This window comes from Cucumis sativus, chromosome 1 (genome assembly GCF_000004075.3).
Source record: "Cucumis sativus cultivar 9930 chromosome 1, Cucumber_9930_V3, whole genome shotgun sequence".
NCBI classification, from domain to species: domain Eukaryota; kingdom Viridiplantae; phylum Streptophyta; class Magnoliopsida; order Cucurbitales; family Cucurbitaceae; genus Cucumis; species Cucumis sativus.
In genome coordinates, this window is record NC_026655.2 from 15,048,940 (window position 1) to 15,074,055 (window position 25,116).

General features: G+C 39.8%; 3 protein-coding genes across 6 annotated transcripts in view; all 3 read left to right on the forward strand.

Moving 5' to 3' along the window:
• Positions 1-25,116, forward strand: part of LOC116404790 — a 59,235-nt gene that overhangs the window by 9,938 nt on the left and 24,181 nt on the right. The gene's annotated exons all lie outside the window — the stretch shown is intronic.
• LOC105435363 lies at positions 435-1,362 on the forward strand. Its single transcript, XM_031888280.1, has 3 exons — positions 435-569; positions 701-751; positions 836-1,362. The coding sequence occupies exons 1-3, from the start codon at positions 539-541 to the stop codon at positions 1,345-1,347; spliced, it is 594 nt and encodes a 197-aa protein (XP_031744140.1). The 5' UTR covers positions 435-538; the 3' UTR covers positions 1,348-1,362.
• On the forward strand, positions 1,376-23,404 carry LOC116404793. Of its 4 annotated transcripts, none has more exons than XM_031888270.1 (3): positions 1,376-1,978; positions 7,305-7,310; positions 13,164-13,346. In XM_031888270.1, exons 1-3 carry the CDS (start codon positions 1,402-1,404, stop codon positions 13,211-13,213), a joined length of 633 nt encoding a protein of 210 aa, XP_031744130.1. In that variant the 5' UTR covers positions 1,376-1,401; the 3' UTR covers positions 13,214-13,346. The 4 variants fall into 4 exon arrangements, 2 of the variants coding, with proteins under 2 accessions (XP_031744130.1, XP_031744134.1); XR_004217873.1 differs by lacking the exons at positions 1,376-1,978; positions 13,164-13,346 and adding exons at positions 6,124-6,298; positions 6,395-6,521 and having other exon boundaries at positions 7,305-7,362; XR_004217872.1 differs by lacking the exons at positions 1,376-1,978; positions 7,305-7,310 and adding exons at positions 11,509-12,128; positions 12,225-12,351.

Sequence of the window (25,116 nt, forward strand, 5' to 3'; positions counted from 1 at the left end):
TACGTCCCTCGGGGCGTTAGACTGAGATGTGTATCCTACGGGATCACAAGACTGCGACTGTACAGGGTGTCCCAATAGAACTTTAACAATTTATTTTCCCCTGACGAGACCAGTAGAGGGTCTCTTACTGAGTATTTAAATACTCACCCTTCTTATGTTTAATTTTCAGGCAAAGGTAATAAAGGCGGCAAACAGGCGAGGGGCAGAAAGGAAGCGTGATGCCATAGGAAACATGTTTTTGCTTCCACTTATGGGTTCTTGTGAGGTTTAAAATGAATTGAAATTTAGTTTACAAACGTTTGTTGTAAATAGTATTATTTTATGTTTTCTTGAATGTTTAAAAATCAGGCTTGACTTGAAGATGTTTTTTTTAAATTGCTTACGTTTTGTTTTATATTAATCAAAGTCTTTTATTTGTAAAAAAATAATAACGACCTCGACTTACTTAGAAAAGTTGGGTCGTTACAGTTGGTATCAGAGCCTAAGTTTTAGGTTCTGTAGACTGACTTACGATGTAAGTCTATGTTTTTGTGTTCCTATGGCTAACGCGACCCTTCGTCTCTCGTCAGGTATGCTTGATGCTTATATGTATGGTTTATTTGCATGACCTTGCCTAAATTAAACTAGATTGCATGACGATAAAGACTTGCTTATGCTTATGATTAAGATTTTGTTAAAGAGTGTTGTTGGTGGATAATAGGAATTATGCCGCCAAGGGAAGGTGTACGTAGAGGAGGTCGTAGAGGCCGAGGTAGAGGAGTAGGAGGCCGAGGTAGAGGAGCAGGAGGCCGAGGTAGAGGAGTAGGAGGCCGAGGTAGAGGAGTAGGAGGCCGAGGTAGAGGAGCAGGTCGTAATCAGCCTACTGAGGGTCAAGCTGAACAGCGAATTCCTGCTGCACCCGTGACTCACGTTGAGTTTGATGCACTGTCTGCTCACATGGAGCAGAGGTTTACAGAACTTATGACAGCTATAGCTCAAAACCAGCAGGCACCTGCAGTCCCACCTGCACCTGTAGTTCCCCCTGCACCAGCAGCCCCTCCTACACAAGGATTACCTAACCAACTTTCTGCTGAGGCGAAACATTTGAGGGACTTTCGGAAGTATGACCCTCAGACGTTTGATGGGTCACTGGAGGATCCTACTAAAGCTGAAATGTGGTTGTCCTCTGTGGAAACCATATTTAATTACATGAGATGTCTCGAGGAGCACAGAGTTCAGTGTGCTGCTTTTCTACTGAGGGACAGAGGCATTATCTGGTGGAGGACTACAATGCGCATGCTAGGTGGAGATGTGAGGCAGATTACTTTGGATCAGTTTAAGGACTGCTTCTATACCAAGTTTTTCTAGGCTAACCTTAGAGACGCCAAAAGCCAGGAATTCTTGGAGTTGAAGTAAGGATATATGACAGTCGAGGAGTACGACCAGGAGTTTGATATGCTGTCACGTTTTGCCCCTGAGCTTGTTAGTAATGAGCAGGCTAGAGCTGATAGGTTCGTCAAGGGATTGAGAGATGAAATTAGGGGCTTTGTGCGAGCACTAAAGCCCACTACCCAAGCTGAAGCACTGCGTCTGGCAGTGGATATGAGCATTGGGAAGGATGAAATACAGCCAAGGAGCTTTGATAAGGGATCGTCGTCAGGTCAAAAGAGAAAAGTAGAGCAGAGAACTGTAGGAGTTCCTCAGAGGAACTTGAGACCAGGTGATCCTTTTCGCAGTTTCCAGCAGAGTTCTGGCGGGGCAGGAGACACTAATCGAGAGAGGCCAGTATGTAATACGTGTGGGAAACGCCACCTGGGTCGTTGTTTGATGGGAACGAGAGTCTGTTATAAGTGCAAGCAAGAGGGACACATGGCTGATAGGTGTCCCTTGAGATCTACTGGGGCTGGATCGAGCAGTCAGGGAGAGAGACCTCCACAGCGGGGTACAATCTTTGCCACTAATAGATCAGAGGCAGAGAAGGCCGGCACAGTAGTGACAGGTACATTACCAGTGTTAGGGCATTTTGCCTTGACCTTGTTTGACTCGGGATCTTCTCATTCATTTATTTCATCGCTTTTTGTGACGCATGCATGCTTAGAGGTGGAACCCTTAGACTATGTTTTGTCAGTGTCTACACCGTCTGGAGAAATTATGTTGTCTAAGGAAAAGATTAAAGCATGTGAAATTGAGATAGCTGGTCGTGTGCTGGACGTAACCTTGTTGGTATTAGATATGCGTGACTTTGATGTAATTTTAGGTATGGATTGGCTAGCTACTAATCATGCTAGTATTGATTGTTCTCGTAAGGAAGTTGTGTTCAGTCCCCCTACTGCATCTAGCTTTAAATTCAAGGGGGTAGGAACAGTAGTACTGCCTAAAGTAATCTCAGCTATGAAAGCTAGTAAACTACTCAACCAGGGTACTTGGAGTATTTTGGCAAGTGTGGTGGATACTAGGGAAGGTGAGACTTCTTTAACTTCAGAACCTGTGGTAAGAGAATACCCAGATGTATTTCCAAAAGATCTTCCAGGACTACCGCCACATAGAGAGGTTGATTTTGCCATTGAGTTGGAGCCAAACACTACTCCTATTTCTAGAGCCCCTTATAGGATGGCTCCTGCTGAGTTGAAAGAACTGAAGGTACAGTTACAGGAATTGCTTGACAAAGGCTTTATTCGACCTAGTGTGTCACCTTGGGGTGCACCAGTATTGTTTGTGAAGAAGAAGGATGGGTCGATGCGTCTTTGCATTGACTATAGAGAGTTGAATAAAGTAACAGTCAAGAACAGATATCCTTTACCCAGAATCGATGATTTGTTCGATCAGTTACAGGGAGCCACGGTGTTCTCTAAGATTGACTTACGGTCAGGTTATCACCAGTTGAGGATTAGAGACCGTGATATTCCTAAGACTGCTTTTCGTTCGAGGTATGGACATTATGAATTCATAGTAATGTCTTTTGGTTTGACTAATGCACCTGCTGTATTTATGGATTTGATGAACAGGGTGTTTAAGGATTTCTTGGACACTTTTGTGATAGTCTTCATTGATGATATTTTGGTTTATTCCAAGACTGAAGCCGAACATGAGGAACACTTACATAAGGTGTTAGAGACTCTTCGAGTCAATAAACTGTATGCTAAGTTCTCTAAGTGCGAATTTTGGTTGAAGCAGGTGGCTTTTCTTGGTCATGTGGTTTCCAGTGAGGGAGTTTCAGTAGACCCTGCAAAGATAGAAGCGGTTACCAGTTGGTCTCGACCCTCTACAGTTAGTGAGGTTCGTAGTTTTCTGGGTTTAGCAGGGTACTACCGGAGGTTTGTGGAGGATTTTTCACGTTTGGCTACTCCCTTGACTCAGTTGACAAGGAAGGGAACTCCGTTTGTTTGGAGTCCAGCTTGTGAGGATAGTTTTCAGAACTTAAAGCAAAGGTTAGTTACTGCACTGGTCCTTACGGTACCAGATGGATCTGAAAGTTTTGTGATTTACAGTGATGCTTCCAAGAAAGGACTGGGTTGTGTTTTGATGCAGAAAGGTAAGGTGGTTGCTTATGCCTCTCGTCAGTTGAAGAGTCACGCGCAGAACTACCCCACACATGATTTGGAGTTGGCAGTAGTGGTTTTTGCATTGAAGATATGGAGACATTACTTGTACGGTGAAAAGATACAAATCTTTACTGACCATAAGAGCCTAAAGTACTTCTTCACTCAGAAGGAGTTGAATATGAGACAGCGAAGGTGGCTCGAGTTGGTAAAAGATTATGACTGTGAGATATTGTACCATCCTGGTAAGGCGAATGTGGTGGCTGATGCTCTTAGTAGAAAAGTATCACATTCGGCAGCACTCATTACTAGACAGGTACCATTGCATCGAGACTTGGAGAGAGCTGAGATTGCAGTGTCTGTGAGGAGAGTCACCTCACAGCTAGCTCAATTAACGGTGCAACCGACTCTGAGGCACAAGATTGTTGATGCTCAGAGTAATGATCCTTATTTGATGGAGAGACGTCGCCTTGTTGAAACAGGGCAGACTGATGAGTTCTCCATATCCTCTGATGGTGGGTTGATGTTTGAGAGACGTTTATGTGTGCCAGCGAACAGTACAGTTAAGATTGGCTTACTAGATGAAGCCCATAATTCCCCATTTTCCATGCATCCTGGTAGCACGAAAATGTATCAGGATCTAAAACGATTTTATTGGTGGCGGAATATGAAAAGGGAAGTGGCGGAATTTGTTAGTAAGTGTCTAGTATGTCAGCAAGTTAAGGCACCTAGACAGAAACCAGCAGGTTTGTTACAACCCTTAAGTGTGCCAGAGTGGAAGTGGGAGAATGTGTCGATGGATTTTATTTCAGGGCCGCCTAAGACCCTGAAGGGTTTCACAGTGATTTTGGTTGTCATAGACAGGCTTACGAAATCGGCACATTTTGTACCAGGAAAATCCACTTATACTGCTAGTAAGTGGGCAGAGTTGTATTTAACTAAGATTGTGAGACTGCATGGAGTGCCTGTATCGATTGTTTCTGATAGGGATGCACGGTTTACTTCCAAGTTTTGGAAGGGACTTCAGGCTGCTATGGGTACGAGATTGGATTTTAGTACAGCCTTTCATCCACAGACTGATGGTCAAACTGAACGTTTGAACCAAGTTTTAGAGGATATGCTACGAGCTTGTGTTATAGAGTTTCCAGGTAGTTGGGACTCTCATCTACATTTGATGGAGTTTGCTTATAACAACAGTTTCCAGGCTACCATCGGTATGGCACCATTTGAGGCTTTGTATGGCAAATGTTGTAGAACCCTTGTTTGTTGGAGTGAGGTTGGTGAACATAGATTGATGGGACCTGAATTAGTTCGGTCTACTAATGAGGCTATTCAAAAGATTAGAGCACGTATGCAAACAGCGCAGAGTAGACAGAAGAGTTATGCGGATGTACGGCGAAAAGACCTTAAGTTCGATTTGGGAGAAAAGGTATTCTTGAAGGTAGCACCTATGAAGGGTGTTATGCGTTTTGAGAAGAAAGGGAAGTTAAGTCCTCGTTTTGTTGGACCATTTGAGATCTTAGAGAGGGTTGGTGTTGTGGCGTATCGCTTGGCATTACCACCATCACTCTCTGCAGTTCATAATGTTTTCCATGTTTCGATATTGAGGAAGTATGTGGCCGATACATCTCATGTAGTGGACTATGAACCCTTGGAGATTGATGAGCATTTGAGCTATGTAGAACAACCTGTGGAGATTCTGGCTAGAGAGGTAAAGATGCTTTGTAATAGAAGCATTCCATTTGTAAAGGTTTTGTGGCGGAATCATCGAATTGAAGAGGCGACATGGGAGCGAGAGGAAGAGATGAGGACTCGTTATCCAGAGTTATTTCAGGATTAGAACTTTCGAGGACGAAAGTTTCTTAAGGAGGGAAGAATGTAACGCCCCAAACTTGAAGGTAAATTATTTTGAGAGAATTATTTCGATTTGTTCAAGATTTTTTTTTAAATATGTTGAAGGGGAGAAAGAAGATTTGAAAATGTATTAATATAATTAAATATATATGTATTTAATTATATTTTTATTATTATATTTATTCTACATTTTATTAAATAAAAGAAAAGAAAATGAAAATTTTAAATATATATATATTTATATATTTTTTATTATAATTATTTTATATATTTTTTTAAATAAAAAGAAAAAGAAAATGAAAATTTCTTTTTTTCCCTTTTCTTCTTCCTCCCGTGCGCCGCGACCCTCCTTCCCCTTCTCTCCGTTCGTGCAGCAACCGCCCCAACCGTCCTCTTCTCCGTCCGTTCGTGCCCAGCTGCAGCCCAGCCGCAATCACCACCTCTATCTTCTTCTTCCCGTCCCGCCGCAGCCAACCGCAGCCAGCCGCCGATCCTTTCCTTCCATTTTCTTCTTCCGTCCGCAGCCCCGCCGCGAAGCAAGACCGCGCCGCTGCCAGTCCAGATCTGCGGAGCCGTTGCTCTTCCGCCGCTGCCCAACCGTCTCAGCCGGTTCTATCTCTGTCGAAGCCACGGTTCTGCAACCGTCTCAGCCGTCTCTATCTCCGTCCGCGAGGCAAGTCGCACGCCTCAATCACAAACAGCCTCGCCGACGCAGGTCACGCCGTATCGCACGAATTCGGCTACGTTGCCGGGCTACTCCCGTCCGCGCGTAACTGCTGTTGAACGTCCGAACCGTTCTGCCTTCGTCGATACCCACCGTCGCGGACCAGTTCGCGTGCAAAAGTGTTTTGCACGATGTCTTTTGTGTAGATCCTACGGCAACTTCTATTTAACGTCGATTGTCAAAGTCTTGTTACAAGATATTGGTAAGGATGAGATTGTTCGGTAATAAGGTCTTACATTTGTAAATACATTAAGATGTGATGTTGTTTAATTGGTTGAATTGATCTTTGTTCTTGAAGGCGACATCGGTGATTTGGAGTTAGTGTCCTTGAGTTACGCCTTAAGCTTTGTTGGAGTTCGATTCTTTACTCTTGGGGTTTGTTTGTTGAAGTTAGTTCGACTAAGGAATTTTACATAAAGATCCAGGTAAGGGATTTTCTACTGGACTCAATTGTGATTGTGAACTGTATGTGTGTTGAATGTATACTGTGGTTTGACTGAAAATATATATGAATGCATATGAATTGAAGTAGACTTAACGTCGAATGTATATCGTGATTGTCATGGAACATATATATAAGTGTGTGTATGTGGACAGGAAGAAGATTGTAGATTGTGTTGGTATGAGATGTAGATATGAACTTGTGATTCTCGTTTAGATTGGGTGTATGATTACGCTAAAGTATGACTGTGTGCTGGAGAACTGAGGGGTGCATTGACTGTATAGTGGATTGACTGATGTATTAGCATACTATTGACAGACATATGACTGTAGTAAAATAAGTTGACTGTTAGGATGTTGAAAGAAAGAACTTTGTGACTTGAAGTAACTGAAGGATGGGTTGAATGGAATGAGGGGATAAATTGTTAGATTGTATTGGGATGTTTACCTTGTAGGTGTCCCACGGGATCACCAATTTATTGTGCACCTTCGGGAGCATTTGACTGATATGTGTTTCTGCAGAACACTAGACTGATATGTACGTCCCTCGGGGCGTTAGACTGATATGTACGTCCCTCGGGGCGTTAGACTGATATGTACGTCCCTCGGGGCGTTAGACTGAGATGTGTATCCTAAGGGATCACAAGACTTCGACTGTACAGGGTGTCCCAATAGAACTTTAACAATTTATTTTCCCCTGACGAGACCAGTAGAGGGTCTCTTACTGAGTATTTAAAATACTCACCCTTCTTATGTTTAATTTTCAGGCAAAGGTAATAAAGGCGGCAAACAGGCGAGGGGCAGGAAGGAAACGTGATGCCATAGGAAACGTGTTTTTGCTTCCGCTTATGGGTTCTTGTGAGGTTTAAAATGGATTGAAATTTAGTTTACAAACGTTTGTTGTAAATAGTATTATTTTATGTTTTCTTGAATGTTTAAAAATCAGGCCTGACTTGAAGATGTTTTTTTTAAATTGCTTACGTTTTGTTTTATATTAAACAAAGCTTTTATTTGAAAAAAAAAAATAAGACTTACTTAGAAAAGTTGGGTCGTTACAGTTGGTATCAGAGCCTAAGTTTTAGGTTCTGTAGACTGACTTACGATGTAAGTCTATGTTTTTGTGTCCCTATGGCTAACGCGACCCTTCGTCTCTCGTCAGGTATGCTTTATGCTTATATGTATGGTTTATGTATATGACCTTGCCTAAGTTAAACTAGAATTACATGAATGTTATGATTTAATGGTGAAGGATTTAATGGTGAAATTTAGGAAAAATGTTGCCATGTAGAGGTGTTCAAAGGAGTTGTCGAGTAGTAGAAAAGTAAGACGTTGTTAGCGAAATTGTCTGTTTTGTGATTGGAAATCTAAGAAAAATAAGTTATGTAGGTGGTTTTAACGAGGACTAAATACACGGTCAAGTTTATACGAAACACATTAAATAGTTTTAGAATGGAGGTATTGGAAAAGAAACAAGGAAGATGAGCATGGTTGTCTTGATGTGACTTTAAGAAAGAATTTTGAGTTTCTCGTGAATGAAAAGTTACTAGTTTGGAGTTTGAAAATTGGAATGTAGTTTAACCATGGGCTAGTTTCAAGTACAAAGAGGTTGGAATTATCGTTTCGCTAAAAGTTATCCCAGCTATGAAGGTTAGTAAGTTGCTTGACCAGGGTACCTGTTGTATTTGACTAGTGTGGTAGACACCAGAGAAGTCGATGTTTCTTTGTTATTTGAATCAGTGGTGAAAAAGTATTATGATATTTTTCTAGAAGAGTTTCTAAGATTACCGCGCTAAACAGAAATTGGTCTTGCTATTGAGATAGAGTTAGACTCGTTCCTATATCTAAAGCTTCATACAAAATGGCCCCAACAGAGTTGAAAGATTTGAAGGTGCAATTGAAAGAAATGTTTGACAAGGACTACATTCGACGAAGTATGTTATCTTGGGGTGCACCAATTTTTGTTTATTAAGAAGAAAGATGGGTCGATGCACTTATGTTTTGATTGTAGAAAGTTGAATAAGGTGTCAGTTAAGAATAAATATTTTTTACCAATGAATGAGGATTTGTTTGATCAACTGCAATAAGTCCGTGTTCTTTAAGATTGAATTACATTCAGGTTATGGCTTGTTGAGGATTAGAGAACAGTGACATTCCTATGGCAGATTTTCGTTCGTGATATGGACATCATGAGTTCATTATGATGTCTTTTGAGTTGGCAAATGCTCAAACAATGTTTACGACTTGATGAACAAAGTGTTTAACGATCTCTTAGACACTTTCGTGATTGTATCTATTGACGATATCTTAATTTATTCCAAAATAGAGACAGCGCATGAGGAGCATTTAACATGGTTTTAGAGGCTCTTCGAGTCAACAAATTGTATGCAAAGTTTTCAAAATGTGAGTTTCGGATGAGGCCAAGTATCTTTCCAAGCCATGTGGTATCTAGAGATGACATTTATGTGGATCTCATAAAAGATTGAAGTCGTTACCAGTTGGCCTCAACCTTTCATAGTCAGTGAGGTTCGTAGTCTTTTTGGGTTCAGCAGGTTATTACTAACGGTTTGTATAAGAATTTTCTCGTATAGCTACTCCTTTGACTCAGTTAACTAAGAAAAGGGACTCTGTTTGTTTGGGACAAAGCCTATGAGGATAGTGTTTAGGATCTTAAGCAGAAGCTTGTACAACTCTCGTGCTTACCGTACATGATGGTTCAGAAAGTTTCGTAATTTATAGTGATGCTTTTAGGAAAGTTTAAAAGGTATTATGATTCAACAAGTTAAAGTAGTTGCTTGTACTCCTCGTCAGTTGAAGAGTCATGAGGAAAATTGTCCAACTTATGATATGGAATTGACAGTTGTGGTTTTTACATTAATGATTTGAAGACACTATATGTATGATGAAAAGATATAGATATTTTCTAACCAAAAGAGTATAAAATACTTTTTCACTCAAAAGAAGTTGAGTATGAGATAGCAAAGATGGTTTCAGTTAGTAAATGACTATGATTGTGAGATTTTGTACCATCTAGGTAAGGCGAATGTGGAAGTTGGTGCTCTTCGTAGAAAAGTATCACATTTTGACAGCACTTATTACCAGACAGGTTTCATTAGACAAAAACCACGAGAGAGCTGAGATTGTAGTTTTAGTGGGGGAAGTCACCTCAAAGTTAGCTCAGTTGTCAGTACATCCGATCTTGAGACAAAGAATTCTTGTGGTTCAATTCATTGATCCTTATTTGATTGAGAAGCATTGCCTAGTAGAAGTAGGGCAAGTTAAGGAGTTTTCCATATCCTTTGATGATGAACTTATGTTTGAGAGAGAATTATGTGAGCCAACAGAAAATGCAATTAAGACAAGGTTATTGGTTGAGACTCATAGTTTCCCATTTCTCATGCATCCAAGTAGCACAAAAATGTATCAGGATCTAAAACGATTTTATTGGTGGCGGAATATGAAAAGGGAAGTGGCGGAATTTGTTAGTAAGTGTCTAGTATGTCAGCAAGTTAAGGCACCTAGACAGAAACCAGCAGGTTTGTTACAACCCTTAAGTGTGCAAGAGTGGAAGTGGGAGAATGTGTTGATGGATTTTATTTCAGGGCTGCCTAAGACCCTGAAGGGTTTCACAGTGATTTTGGTTGTCATAGACAGGCTTACGAAATCGACACATTTTGTACCAGGAAAATCCACTTATACTGCTAGTAAGTGGGCAGAGTTGTATTTAACTGAGATTTGTGAGACTGCATGGAGTGCCTGTATCGATTGTTTCTGATAGGGGTGCACGGTTTACTTCCAAGTTTTGGAAGGGACTTCAGACTGCTATGGGTACGAGATTGGATTTTAGTACAGCCTTTCATCCACAGACTGATGGTCAAACTGAACGTTTGAACCAAGTTTTAGAGGATATGCTACGAGCTTGTGTTATAGAGTTTCCAGGTAGTTGGGACTCTCATCTACATTTGATGGAGTTTGCTTATAACAACAGTTTCAAGGCTACCATCGGTATGGCACCATTTGAGGCTTTGTATGGCAAATGTTGTAGAACCCCTGTTTGTTGGAGTGAGGTTGGTGAACATAGGTTGATGGGACCTGAATTAGTTCGGTCTACTAATGAGGCTATTCAAAAGATTAGAGCACGTATGCAAACAGCGCAGAGTAGACAGAAGAGTTATGCAGATGTACGGCGAAAAGACCTTAAGTTCGATGTGGGAGAAAAGGTATTCTTGAAGGTAGCACCTATGAAGGGTGTTATGATTTTTGAGAAGAAAGGGAAGTTAAGTCCTCGTTTTGTTGGACCATTTGAGATCTTAGAGAGGGTTGGTGTTGTGGCGTATCGCTTGGCATTACCACCATCACTCTCTGCAGTTCATAATGTTTTCCATGTTTCGATGTTGAGGAAGTATGTGGCCGATACATCTCATGTAGTGGACTATGAACCCTTGGAGATTGATGATCATTTGAGCTATGTAGAACAACCTGTGGAGATTCTGGCTAGAGAGGTAAAGATGCTTTGTAATAGAAGCATTCCATTAGTAAAGGTTTTGTGGCGGAATCATCGAATTAAAGAGGCGACATGGGAGCGAGAGGAAGAGATGAGGACTCGTTATCCAGAGTTATTTCAGGATTAGAACTTTCGAGGACGAAAGTTTCTTAAGGAGGGAAGAATGTAACGCCCCAAACTTGAAGGTAAATTATTTTGAGAGAATTATTTCGATTTGTTCAAGATTTTTTTTTTAAATATGTTGAAGGGGAGAAAGAAGATTTGAAAATGTATTAATATAATTAAATATATATGTATTTAATTATATTTTTATTATTATATTTATTCTACATTTTATTAAATAAAAGAAAAGAAAATGAAAATTTTAAATATATATATATATATATATATATATATATATATTTATATATTTTTTATTATAATTATTTTATATATTTTTTTAAATAAAAAGAAAAAGAAAATGAAAATTTCTTTTTTTCCCTTTTCTTCTTCCTCCCGTGCGCCGCGACCCTCCTTCCCCTTCTCTCCGTTCGTGCAGCAACCGCCCTAACCGTCCTCTTCTCCTTCCGTTCGTGCCCAGCCGCAGCCCAGCCGCAATCACCACCTCTATCTTCTTCTTCCCGTCCCGCCGCAGCCAACTGCAGCCAGCCGCCGATCCTTTCCTTCCATTTTCTTCTTCCGTCCGCAGCCCTGCCGCGAAGCAAGACCACGCCGCTGCCAGTCCAGATCTGCGGCGCCGTTGCTCTTCCGCCGCTGCCCAACCGTCTCAGCCGGTTCTGTCTCTGTCGAAGCCACGGTTCTGCAACCGTCTCCGCCGTCTCTATCTCCGTCCGCGAGGCAAGTCGCACGCCTCAGTCACGAACAGCCTCGCCGACGCAGGTCACGCCGTATCGCACGAATTCGGCTACGTTGCCGGGCTACTCCCATCCGCGCGTAACTGCTGTTGAACGTCCGAACCGTTCTGCCTTCGTCGATACCCACCGTCGCGGACCAGTTCGCGTGCAAAAGTGTTTTGCACGATGTCTTTTGTGTAGATCCTGCGGCAACTTCTATTTAACGTCGATTGTCAAAGTCTTGTTACAAGATATTGGTAAGGATGAGATTGTTCGGTAATAAGGTCTTACATTTGTAAATACATTAAGATGTGATGTTGTTTAATTGGTTGAATTGATCTTTGTTCTTGAAGGCGACATCGGTGATTTGGAGTTAGTGTCCTTGAGTTACGCCTTAAGCTTTGTTGGAGTTCGATTCTTTACTCTTGGGGTTTGTTTGTTGAAGTTAGTTCGACTAAGGAATTTTACATAAAGATCCAGGTAAGGGATTTTCTACTGGACTCAATTGTGATTGTGAACTGTATGTGTGTTGAATGTATACTGTGGTTTGACTGAAAATATATATGAATGCATATGAATTGAAGTAGACTTAACGTCGAATGTATATCGTGATTGTCATGGAACATATATATAAGTGTGTGTATGTGGACAGGACGAAGATTTTAGATTGTGTTGGTATGAGATGTAGATATGAACTTGTGATTCTCGTTTAGATTGGGTGTATGATTACGCTAAAGTATGACTGTGTGCTGGAGAACTGAGGGGTGCATTGACTGTATAGTGGATTGACTGATGTATTAGCATATTATTGACAGACATATGACTGTAGTAAAATAAGTTGACTGTTAGGATGTTGAAAGAAAGAACTTTGTGACTTGAAGTAATTGAAAGATGGGTTGAATGGAATGAAGGGATAAATTGTTAGATTGTATTGGGATGTTTACCTTGTAGGTGTCCCACGGGATCACCAATTTATTGTGCACCTTCGGGAGCATTTGACTGATATGTGTTTCTGCAGAACACTAGACTGATATGTACGTCCCTCGGGGCGTTAGACTGATATGTACGTCCCTCGGGGCGTTAGACTGAGATGTACGTCCCTCGGGGCGTTAGACTGATATGTACGTCCCTTGGGGCGTTAGACTGAGATGTGTATCCTACGGGATCACAAGACTGCGACTGTACAGGATGACCCAATAGAACTTTAACAATTTATTTTCCCCTGACGAGACGAGTAGAGGGTCTCTTACTGAGTATTTAAAATACTCACCCTTCTTATGTTTAATTTTCAGGCAAAGGTAATAAAGGCGGCAAACAGGCGAGGGGCAGGAAGGAAACGTGATGCCATAGGAAACGTGTTTTTGCTTCTGCTTATGGGTTCTTGAGAGGTTTAAAATGGATTGAAATTTAGTTTACAAACGTTTGTTGTAAATAGTATTATTTTATGAATGTTTAAAAATCAGGCCTGACTTGAAGATGTTTTTTTTAAATTGCTTACGTTTTGTTTTATATTAAACAAAGTCTTTATTTGAAAAAAAAAAAAATAACGACCTCGACTTACTTAGAAAAGTTGGGTCGTTACAGTAAATGTTTTTATATGACTAACAACATATATATGTATTATGGAGTAGTATAAATGTAATTGTTGAGCAAGAAATTTCAACCAATGAAATTACACCACGTCGTCACACCCAAGTTGTGATGATTATAATTTGATTGGATTTGGGTAGTCAAGTTTTCCAACCCAATTCAAGCCCCTGATAAAAAATCAGGCCAAATAAAGGGGCCTAAGCCCACTAAGAAAATGGGCCCAAGCCCAAGTCCAAGCTCAACAACTCAACAAGCAAATGGGTCCAAGCCCACATAAAGTCCACAAATTTTCTCTATAAATAGAGACCTTTGTCATTCATTCGAGAGATCTTTTGTTGAAGGAAGAAATGAAGCTCTGAAGTACAGAAGCTTTGAAGAATTGAAGATTCAAACTTCTATAGAGCTCTCAAGACGTGCAAGTTCTTATCAACTTCGAGATCATCATCTCCTGAAATATTGAAGACTTGGAAGATCAAAATTTCCTTGAATTCCAGAAGACTGAAGCTGAAATAGACCGAACCATTTAAATTCGGTTTGGACTATTTGAGCCAGCAACAAACTGTGTTTTTTGTTTTGTACATAAATGGTGTGGTTTGATTCGGTTTTAACAAGCGGTTCAATTTATACCGTTTAGACTTGATCTTATATAATGTGAAATTATTTTTTTTCTTTGAATTTTTATCTAAGTGTACTCAAATTGTATACCATGTTACAAAATTAATTGCAATAAATTTTTTAAAATTTTCAAAAATATCATAAATTGACTAATATTTTATACAAATATAGAGTAAAAATGACCAATTTACTCTTTTTATTATTAATAATATATTAAAAATAAAAAAGAAAAGTGAACCACGTTTAAGATTTTCATTTATTAAATATTCTATGAAAATATGGATTAAATTCTATTAAAGTAATATTAATAATAAAAATTGTCCTTAGTTTGCTTTTTATGATTTTATTAAAAAATTGTCATTTTTTATTTTGCATTCTTTTTCATATATTTTATATAATTATAGTATATATTGAATAATATAATGTATATTTTATTAGTGAAATGTTCTTATATCAATTTATTTATTTATTTTATTTAAGTATTCATATCTTACGTAGTAAATAATACATTATGTTTGAAATAATATTAATTATATATGAAAGTTGTTTATGTTTACAAGAACATGAATGAGAAATAATTATGATGAGTATATGTAATATATGTCATTAAAATATTTGTTATTCTCTAGTATCTGTAATAGGGGTGTTCAAAATGAAGTTGAAAACTGAATCGAATCACTAATCGAACCGAAATCGAATGCATATGGTTCGGTTCGATTCGATTTCTATTTAAAAAAAACCACATAAAATTCGGTTCGGTTCAGTTTAAGATGTTAAGAACGCGATTCTCAAACCGAACTGAATTGCTTTATTTTAAAAACTAAATATATATATATATATATATGTTAATATGTATGTATGATATTCTCTATAACACAAGCTCGTAGCATATCCTCTAAACCAATTTACTCTTTTTATTATTAATAATATATTAAAAATAAAAAGAAAAGTGAACCACGTTTAAGATTTTCATTTATTAAATATTCTATGAAAATATGGATTAAATTCTATTAAAGTAATATTATGTAATGCCCAAAGAAAAGGTAAATATATATATATATATATATATATATATATATATATATATTATTTTTATTTTAATATTAAAAAATTTCTTTATTTTTTTCTCTTCTTTTCTTCTTTTTCTTTTTCTTTTCTTTTCTCCCTTCTTCTTCCCCGTGCGACCGCGACCCCTATCCATCTTCTCCACTCCGTTCTCCATCTCCGTTCGCGAAGCAGCCTTGCAGCAGCCGCCGCGTAACTGTCTGATCCAGATCTGCGTCGCAGCCCGGGAACCGCCGCCCTTATTTTCTTTCCGGTCGTTTTCTTTCTCCTTCGGATCGAAACTGCCACGACCATCCACCTGTTACTGCCGTTGCTCTTCCGCCTCTGCCCAGTTTTGCCGCGCAACACCTGTCTCCGTCGAAGCCAACCCAGCCGTCGTCTCTATCTCCGTTCGCGAGGCAAATCGCACGCCTCAGTCACGAACAGCCTCGCCGACGCAGGTCACGCCGCATCGTACGAGTTCGGCTACGTTGCCGGGCTACTCCCGTCCGCGCGTAACTGCTGTTGAACGTCCGAACCATTCTGTCTTCGTCGATACTCGCTGTCCATTTACGAATTGTGGACCGATTCGCGTGCAGATTTGTTTGCACGATTTCTTTTGTGTAGATCCTGCTGCGGCAACTTCTATTTTAACGTTGATTGTCAAAGTCTTGTTATAAGTTATTGGTAAGGATGAGATTGTTGGGTAATAAGGTTTTACATTTGTAAATACATTAAGATGTGATGTTTGTTTAATTGGTTGAATTGATGTTTGTTCTTGAAGGCGACATCGGTGATTTGGAGTTACTGTCCTTGAGTTACGCCTTAAGCTTTGTTGGAATTCGATTCTTTACTCTTTGGGGTTTGTTTGTTGGAATTAGTTCGACCAAGAAATTTTACATAAAATCGAGGTAAGGGATTTTCTACTGGACTCAATTGTGATTGTGAACTGTGATTGTGAACTGTATGTGTGTTGAATGTATACTGTGGGTTGACTGAAAATATATATGAATGTATATGAATTGAAGTAGACTTGACGTCGAATGTATGTCGTGATTGTCATGGAATCTATATATAAATGTGTGTATATGGACAGGACGGAGATTGTAGATTGTGTTTGTATGAGATTCTCGTTTAGATTGGGTGTATGATTACGCTAAAGTATGACTGTGTGCTGGTGAACTGAGGGGTGCATTGACTGTATAGTGGATTGACTGATGTATTAGCATATTATTGACAGACATATGACTGTAGTAAAATAAGTTGACTGTTAGGATGTTGAAAGAAAGAACTTTGTGACTTGAAGTAACTGAAAGATGGGTTGAATGGAATGAGGGGAAAATTTTTAGATTGTATTGGGATGTTTACCTTGTAGGTGTCCCACGGGATCACCAATTTATTGTGCACCTTCGGGAGCATTTGACTGATATGTGTTTCTGCAGAACACTAGACTGATATGTACGTCCCTCGGGGCGTTAGACTGATATGTACGTCCCTCGAGGCGTTAGACTGAGATGTGTATCCTACGGGATCACAAGACTGCGACTGTACAGGGTGTCCCAATAGAACTTTAACAATTTATTTTCCCCTGACGAGACCAGTAGAGGGTCTCTTACTGAGTATTTAAATACTAACCCTTCTTATGTTTAATTTTCAGGCAAAGGTAATAAAGGCGCCAAACAGGCGAGGGGCAGGAAGGAAGCGTGATGCTATAGGAAACGTGTTTTTGCTTCCACTTATGGGTTCTTGTGAGGTGTAAAAAAAATAATAACGACCTCGACTTACATAGAAAAGTTGGGTCGTTACAGTTGGTATCAGAGCCTAAGTTTTAGGTTCTGTAGACTGACTTACGATGTAAGTCTATGTTTTTGTGTTCCTATGGCTAACGCGACCCTTCGTCTCTCGTCAGGTATGCTTGATGCTTATATGTATGGTTTATTTGCATGACCTTGCCTAAATTAAACTAGATTGCATGACGATAAAGACTTGCTTATGCTTATGATTAAGATTTTGTTAAAGAGTGTTGTTGGTGGATAATAGGAATTATGCCGCCAAGGGAGGGTGTACGTAGAGGAGGTCGTAGAGGCCGAGGTAGAGGAGTAGGAGGTCGAGGTAGAGGCGCAGGTCGTAATCAGCCTACTGAGGGTCAAGCTGAACAGCGAATTCCTGCTGCACCCGTGACTCACGTTGAGTTTGATGCACTGTCTGCTCACATGGAGCAGAGGTTTACAAAACTTATGACAGCTATAGCTCAAAACCAGCAGGAACCTGCGGTTCCACCTGCACCTGTAGTTCCCCCTGCACTGCAGCCCCTCGTGCACAAGGATTACCGAACCAACTTTCTGCTGAGGCGAAACATTTGAGGGACTTTCAGAAGTATGACCCTCAGACGTTTGATGGGTCACTGGAGGATCCTACTAAAGCTGAAATGTGGTTGTCCTCTGTGGAAACCATATTTAATTACATGAGATGTCCCGAGGAGCACAGAGTTCAGTGTGCTGCTTTTCTACTGAGGGACAGAGGCATTATCTGGTGGAGGACTACAATGCGCATGCTAGGTGGAGATGTGAGGCAAATTACCTGGGATCAGTTTAAGGACTGCTTCTATACCAAGTTTTTCTCGGCTAACCTTAGAGACGCCAAAAGCCAGGAATTCTTGGAGTTGAAGCAAGGATATATGACAGTCGAGGAGTACGACCAGGAGTTTGATATGCTGTCACGTTTTGCCCCTGAGCTTGTTAGTAATGAGCAGGCTAGAGCTGATAGGTTCGTCAAGGGATTGAGAGATGAAATTAGGGGCTTTGTGCGAGCACTAAAGCCCACTACCCAAGCTGAAGCACTGCGTCTGACAGTGGATATGAGCATTGGGAATGATGAAATACAGCCAAGGAGCTTTGATAAGGGATCGTCGTCGGGTCAAAAGAGAAAAGTAGAGTAGAGAACTGTAGGAGTTCCTCAGAGGAACTTGAGACCAGGCGATCCTTTTCGCAGTTTCCAGCAGAGTTCTGGCGGTGCAGGAGACACTACTCGAGAGAGGCCAGTATGTAATACATGTGGGAAACGCCACCTGGGTCGTTGTTTGATGGGAACGAGAGTCTGTTATAAGTGCAAGCAAGAGGGACACATGGCTGATAGGTGTCCCTTGAGATCTACTGGGGCTGGATCGAGCAGTCAGGGAGAGAGACCTCCACAGCGTGGTACAATCTTTGCCACTAATAGATCAGAGGCAGAGAAGGTCGGCACAATAGTGACAGGTACATTACCAGTGTTAGGGCATTTTGCCTTGACCTTGTTTGACTCGGGATCTTCTCATTCATTTATTTCATCGCTTTTTGTGATGCATGCATGCTTAGAGGTGGAACCCTTAGACTATGTTTTGTCAGTGTCTACACCGTCTGGAGAAATTATGTTGTCTAAGGAAAAGATTAAAGCATGTGAAATTGAGATAGCTGGTCGTGTGCTGGACGTAACCTTGTTGGTATTAGATATGTGTGACTTTGATGTAATTTTAGGTATGGATTGGCTAGCTACTAATCATGCTAGTATTGATTGTTCTCGTAAGGAAGTTGTGTTCAGTCCCCCTACTGCATCTAGCTTTAAATTCAAGGGGGTAGGAACAGTAGTACTGCCTAAAGTAATCTCAGCTATGAAAGCTAGTAAACTACTCAACCAGGGTACTTGGAGTATTTTGGCAAGTGTGGTGGATACTAGGGAAGGTGAGACTTCTTTAACTTCAGAACCTGTGGTAAGAGAATACCCAGATGTGTTTCCAAAAGATCTTCCAGGACTACCGCCACATAGAGAGGTTGATTTTGCCATTGAGTTGGAGCCAAACACTACTCCTATTTCTAGAGCCCCTTATAGGATGGCTCCTGCTGAGTTGAAAGAATTGAAGGTACAGTTACAGGAATTGCTTGACAAAGGCTTTATTCGACCTAGTGTGTCATCTTGGTGTGCACCAGTATTGTTTGTGAAGAAGAAGGATGGGTCGATGCGTCTTTGCATTGACTATAGAGAGTTGAATAAAGTAACAGTCAAGAACAGATATCCTTTACCCAGAATCGATGATTTGTTCGATCAGTTACAGGGAGCCACAGTGTTCTCTAAGATTGAATTATGGTCAGGTTATCACCAGTTGAGGATTAGAGACCGTGATATTCCTAAGACTGCTTTTCGTTCGAGGTATGGACATTATGAATTCATAGTAATGTCTTTTGGTTTGACTAATGCACCTGCTGTATTTATGGATTTGATGAACAGGGTGTTTAAGGATTTCTTAGACACTTTTCTTGGTCATGTGGTTTCCAGTGAGGGAGTTTCAGTAGACCCTGCAAAGATAGAAGCGGTTACCAGTTGGTCTCGACCCTCTACAGTTGGTGAGGTTCGTAGTTTTCTGGGTTTAGCAGGGTACTACCGGAGGTTTGTGGAGGATTTTTCATGTTTGGCTACTCCTTTGACTCAGTTGACAAGGAAGGGAACTCCGTTTGTTTGGAGTCCAGCTTGCGAGGACAGTTTTCAGAACTTAAAGCAAAGGTTAGTTACTGCACCGGTCCTTACTGTACCAGATGGATCTGGAAGTTTTGTGATTTACAGTGATGCTTCCAAGAAAGGACTGGGTTGTGTTATGATGCAGAAAGGTAAGGTGGTTGCTTATGCCTCTCGTCAGTTGAAGAGTCACGAGCAGAACTACCCCATACATGATTTGGAGTTGGCAGCAGTGGTTTTTGCATTGAAGATATGGAGACATTACTTGTACGGTGAAAAGATACAAATCTTTACTGACCATAAGAGCCTAAAGTACTTCTTCACTTAGAAGGAGTTGAATATGAGACAACGAAGGTGGCTCGAGTTGGTAAAAGATTATGACTGTGAGATATTGTACCATCCTGGTAAGGCGAATGTGGTGGCTGATGCTCTTAGTAGAAAAGTATCACATTCGGCAGCACTCATTACTAGACAGGTACCATTGCATCGAGACTTGGAGAGAGCTGAGATTGCAGTGTCTGTGGGGAGAGTCACCTCACAGTTGGCTCAATTAACGGTGCAACCGACTCTAAGGCAGAAGATTGTTGATGCTCAGAGTAGTCATCCTTATTTGATGGAGAGATGTCGCCTTGTTGAAACAGGGCAGACTGATGAGTTCTCCATATCCTCTGATGGTGGGTTGATGTTTGAAAGACGTTTGTGTGTGCCAGCGAACAGTACAGTTAAGATTGACTTACTAGATGAAGCCCATAATTCCCCATTTCCAATGCATCCTGGTAGCACGAAAATGTATCAGGATCTAAAACGATTTTATTGGTGGCGGAATATGAAAAGGGAAGTGGCGGAATTTGTTAGTTAGTGTCTAGTATGTCAGCAAGTTAAGGCACCTAGACAGAAACCAGCAGGTTTGTTACAACCCTTAAGTGTGCCAGAGTGGAAGTGGGAGAATGTGTCGATGGATTTTATTTCAGGGCTGCCTAAGACCCTGAAGGGTTTCACAGTGATTTTGGTTGTCATAGACAGACTTACGAAATCGGCACATTTTGTACCAGGGAAATCCACTTATACTGCTAGTAAGTGGGCAGAGTTGTATTTAACTGAGATTGTGAGACTGCATGGAGTGCCTGTATCGATTGTTTCTGATAGGGATGCACGGTTTACTTCCAAGTTTTGGAAGGGACTTCAGACTGCTATGGGTACGAGGTTGGATTTCAGTACAGCTTTTCATCCACAGACTGATGGTCAAACTGAACGTTTGAACCAAGTTTTAGAGGATATGCTACGAGCTTGTGTTATAGAGTTTCTAGGTAGTTGGGACTTTCATCTACATTTGATGGAGTTTGCTTATAACAACAGTTTTCAGGCTACCATCGGTATGGCACCATTTGAGGCTTTGTATGGCAAATGTTGTAGAACCCCTGTTTGTTGGAGTGAGGTTGGTGAACATAGATTGATGGGACCTGAATTAGTTCGGTCTACTAATGAGGCTATTCAAAATATTAGAGCACTTATGCAAACAGCGCAGAGTCGACAGAAGAGTTATGCGGATGTACAGCGAAAAGACCTTAAGTTCGATGTGGGAGAAAAGGTATTCTTGAAGGTAGCACCTATGAAGGGTGTTATGCGTTTTGAGAAGAAAGGAAAGTTAAGTCCTCGTTTTGTTGGACCATTTGAGATCTTAGAGAGGGTTGGTGTTGTGGCGTATCGCTTGGCATTACCACCATCTCTCTCTGCAGTTCATAATATTTTCCATGTTTCGATGTTGAGGAAGTATGTGGTGGATACATCTCATGTAGTAGACTATGAACCCTTGGAGATTGATGAGCATTTGAGCTATGTAGAACAACCTGTGGAGATTCTGGCTAGAGAGGTAAAGATGCTTCGTAATAGAAGCATTCCATTAGTAAAGGTTTTGTGGCAGAATCATCGAATTGAAGAAGCGACATGGGAGCGAGAAGAAGAGATGAGGACTCGTTATCCAGAGTTATTTCAGGATTAGAACTTTCGAGGACGAAAGTTTCTTAAGGGGGGAAGAATGTAAAGTCCCAAAGGTAAAAATATATATATATATATACATTTTTTTTAATTTATATATATATATATATATATATTTTCTTTTCTTTTCTTTTTCTTTTCTTTTCTCTCTTCTCCTTCCTCCCCGTGCGTTCTCCTTCCCGTTCGCAGCAACCGCCGCCCCATCTATTCTCTTTCCGTTCGTGCGCAGCCGCAGTCCAACCACCCCTTCTTTTCTTTTCTTCCTCTTTCGTTCGACGTCGACGGTCAGGCCAAGCCAAACCGCCGCTGCAACCGTCGGCCGCCGTCTCTGTTGCGAAGCAAGGCCGCCGCGTGACCTTCCGCCCACCGCCGTGTGACCCTCTGTCCAGATCTGCACCGCTAGATCGAGCCGTCCACCGGTTTCGTCTGTTTCTGTCTCCGTTCACCGAAGTCGAACCCAACCGCCACCCTTTCTTTTCTTCTTCGATCCAAAAACTGCCGCTGCAACCGTCAGCCGCCGCGTGACCTCTGCCCAGCACCGCCGCGCGACCTCTGTCTCTGCGCCGTTACCCAGATCTGCGTCGCCGTGCCCCATCCTAATCGTCTCTGTCTCTGTCGAAGTTTTGTTGGTAAGATTGAAGTTATGAAATTGTAGTCGTTTACAAAACAATTTAAGTATGGGTTGTGATGTTTTCAAGGTGTTCAAACGTTACGGATGGGTTAATTGACTAATTTGATAAATTATTCTTGAAGGTGTGAAAGGTAACTTTGGATCACTTAAATTCACAACCAATTTGTGAATTGTTGAGGGTTCAGTTTGCCAATATATCGGTGAGTTGGAACTTACGTTGAGGAAAGTAAGTGAGATATGTATCGTGAAAGTAATTGAATTTTGTGTTGTTGTGCTTAGGATTGTTTCGAGGACGTTAGTTGATTAAGGAGCTTCCCCAACTTTGAGGTAAGGGACTTTCTACTGGACTCACCTAAAGTTTTTGAGTTGTGTTGGACTGTATGGATGATGATTAAGATGTACATGTTTGGTTGCAGACTAAATGTTTAGTGTATGTTGTATTTGACTGGAAACATATATATATACATTGTTGTGTGAATTGATGTGGATTGCCGAAAGTATACATGTGAATGACTGAAATTATGCTTATGTGTACATGATGATATTAATAGATTGTGTTGTATAAAGATTTGGATGTGAACTAGTGAATTTGTTTCGGTTGGATGTGGATTATACTGAACTGTGGTTTGTGCTGGTGAACTGAGGGGTGTATTGACTGTATAGTTTGATTGACTGACGTATTAGTATATTATTGACAGACATATGACTAAAGTGAGTTAAGTTGACTGTTAGGACGTTGAGAGAAAGAACTTTATGTTTTGAAGTAACTGAAAGATGGATTGAATGGAATGAGGGGATAAATTGTTAGATTGTATTGGGATGTTTACCTTGTAGGTGTCCCACGGGATCACCAATTTATTTTGCACCTTCGGGAGCATTTGACTGATATGTGTTTCTGCAGAACACTAGACTGATATGTACGTCCCTCGGGGCGTTAGACTGATATGTACGTTCCTCGGGGCGTTAGACTGAGATGTGTATCCTACGGGATCACAAGACTGCGACTGTACAGGGTGTCCCAATAGAACTTTAACAATTTATTTTCCCCTGACGAGACCAGTAGAGGGTCTCTTACTGAGTATTGTTATACTCACCCTTCTTATGTTTAATTTTCAGGCAAAGGAAATAAAGGTGGCAAACCGGCGAGGGGCAGGAAGGAAGCGTGATTGCCATAGGAAATGTGTCATTTTGCTTCCGCTTATGGTTTCTTTTGAGGTTTAAGATGTACTAAAACTTAGTTTACAAACTTTTATTTGTAAATAGTGTTATTTTTAAGTTTTCTTGAATATTTGAAAATCAGGCCTTACATAAATTGTTTTTAAATTGACTTACGTTTCATTTTGTATCAACCAAAGTCTTTTGTTAAAAATTAATGACCTCGACTTACCTATAAAAGTTGGGTCGTTACAGATATATATTGAAATTCAACTATAAATTATGTAGAACTATATGTCACTAAATATTTATGTTGTAAATAAGGTGTATCTATATATTAAATCACATCATAAACATATTATAATTTACGAGTATATTATAGTATATATTGTTCATTTAAAAAATATATGACAAATAGAAGGTATATAATTATACGAAGTGAGAATATGTATGTATGATATTCTCACTGCATATATATATATACACTAAGAATGTGTATTTTACTGTTTTAGTAGTATTTACTATATAAATATATATTTTAAAATATTAATTATAAATGAATATATAGTTTACTACATGTTGTTACAACATACTTAAGATATAAATGTTTATATGACTAACAACATAATATTACTATAAGATAAACAAAAAAATAAAGAACAGATTGAATTGAAAAATATTTTCGATTACTGTATGTCACTATATATGTCTGATTGTATATATCTCTAAGCAATATTACATAATGAGGTAGTATATATGTAAACAAATCACATAATATATATGTATTATGGAGTAGTATAAATGTAATTGTTGAGCAAGAAATTTCAACCAATGAAATTACACCACGTCGTCGCACCCAAGTTGTGATGATTATAATTTGATTGGATTTGGGTAGTCAAGTTTTCCAACCCAATTCAAGCCCCTGATAAAAAATCAGGCCAAACAAAGGGGCCTAAGCCCACTAAGAAAATGGGCCCAAGCCCAAGTCCAAGCTCAACAACTCAACAAGAAAATGGGTCCAAAGCCCACATAAAGTCCACAAATTTTCTCTATAAGTAGACCTTTGTCATTCATTCGAGAGATCTTTTGTTGAAGGAAGAAATGAAGCTCTGAAGTACTGAAGCTTTGAAGAATTGAAGATTCAAACTTCTATAGAGCTCTCAAGACGTGCAAGTTTTTATCAACTTCGAGATCATCGTCTTCTGAAATATTGAAGACTTGGAAGATCAAAATTTCCTTGAATTCCAGAAGACTGAAGCTGAAATAGACCGAACCATTTAAATTCGGTTTGGACTATTTGAGACAGCAACAAACTGTGTTTTTTGTTTTGTACATAAATGGTGTGGTTTGATTCGGTTTTAACAAGCGGTTCAATTTATACCGTTTAGACTTGATCTTATATAATGTGAAATTATTTTTTTTTCTTTGAATTTTTATCTAAGTGTACTCAAATTGTATACCATGTTACAAAATTAATTGCAATAAATTTTTTAAAATTTTCAAAAATATCATAAATTGACTAATATTTTATACAAATATAGAGTAAAAATGACCAATTTACTCTTTTTATTATTAATAATATATTAAAAATAAAAAGAAAAGTGAACCACGTTTAAGATTTTCATTTATTAAATATTCTATGAAAATATGGATTAAATTCTATTAAAGTAATATTATGTAATGCCCAAAGAAAAGGTAAATATATATATATATATATATATATATATATA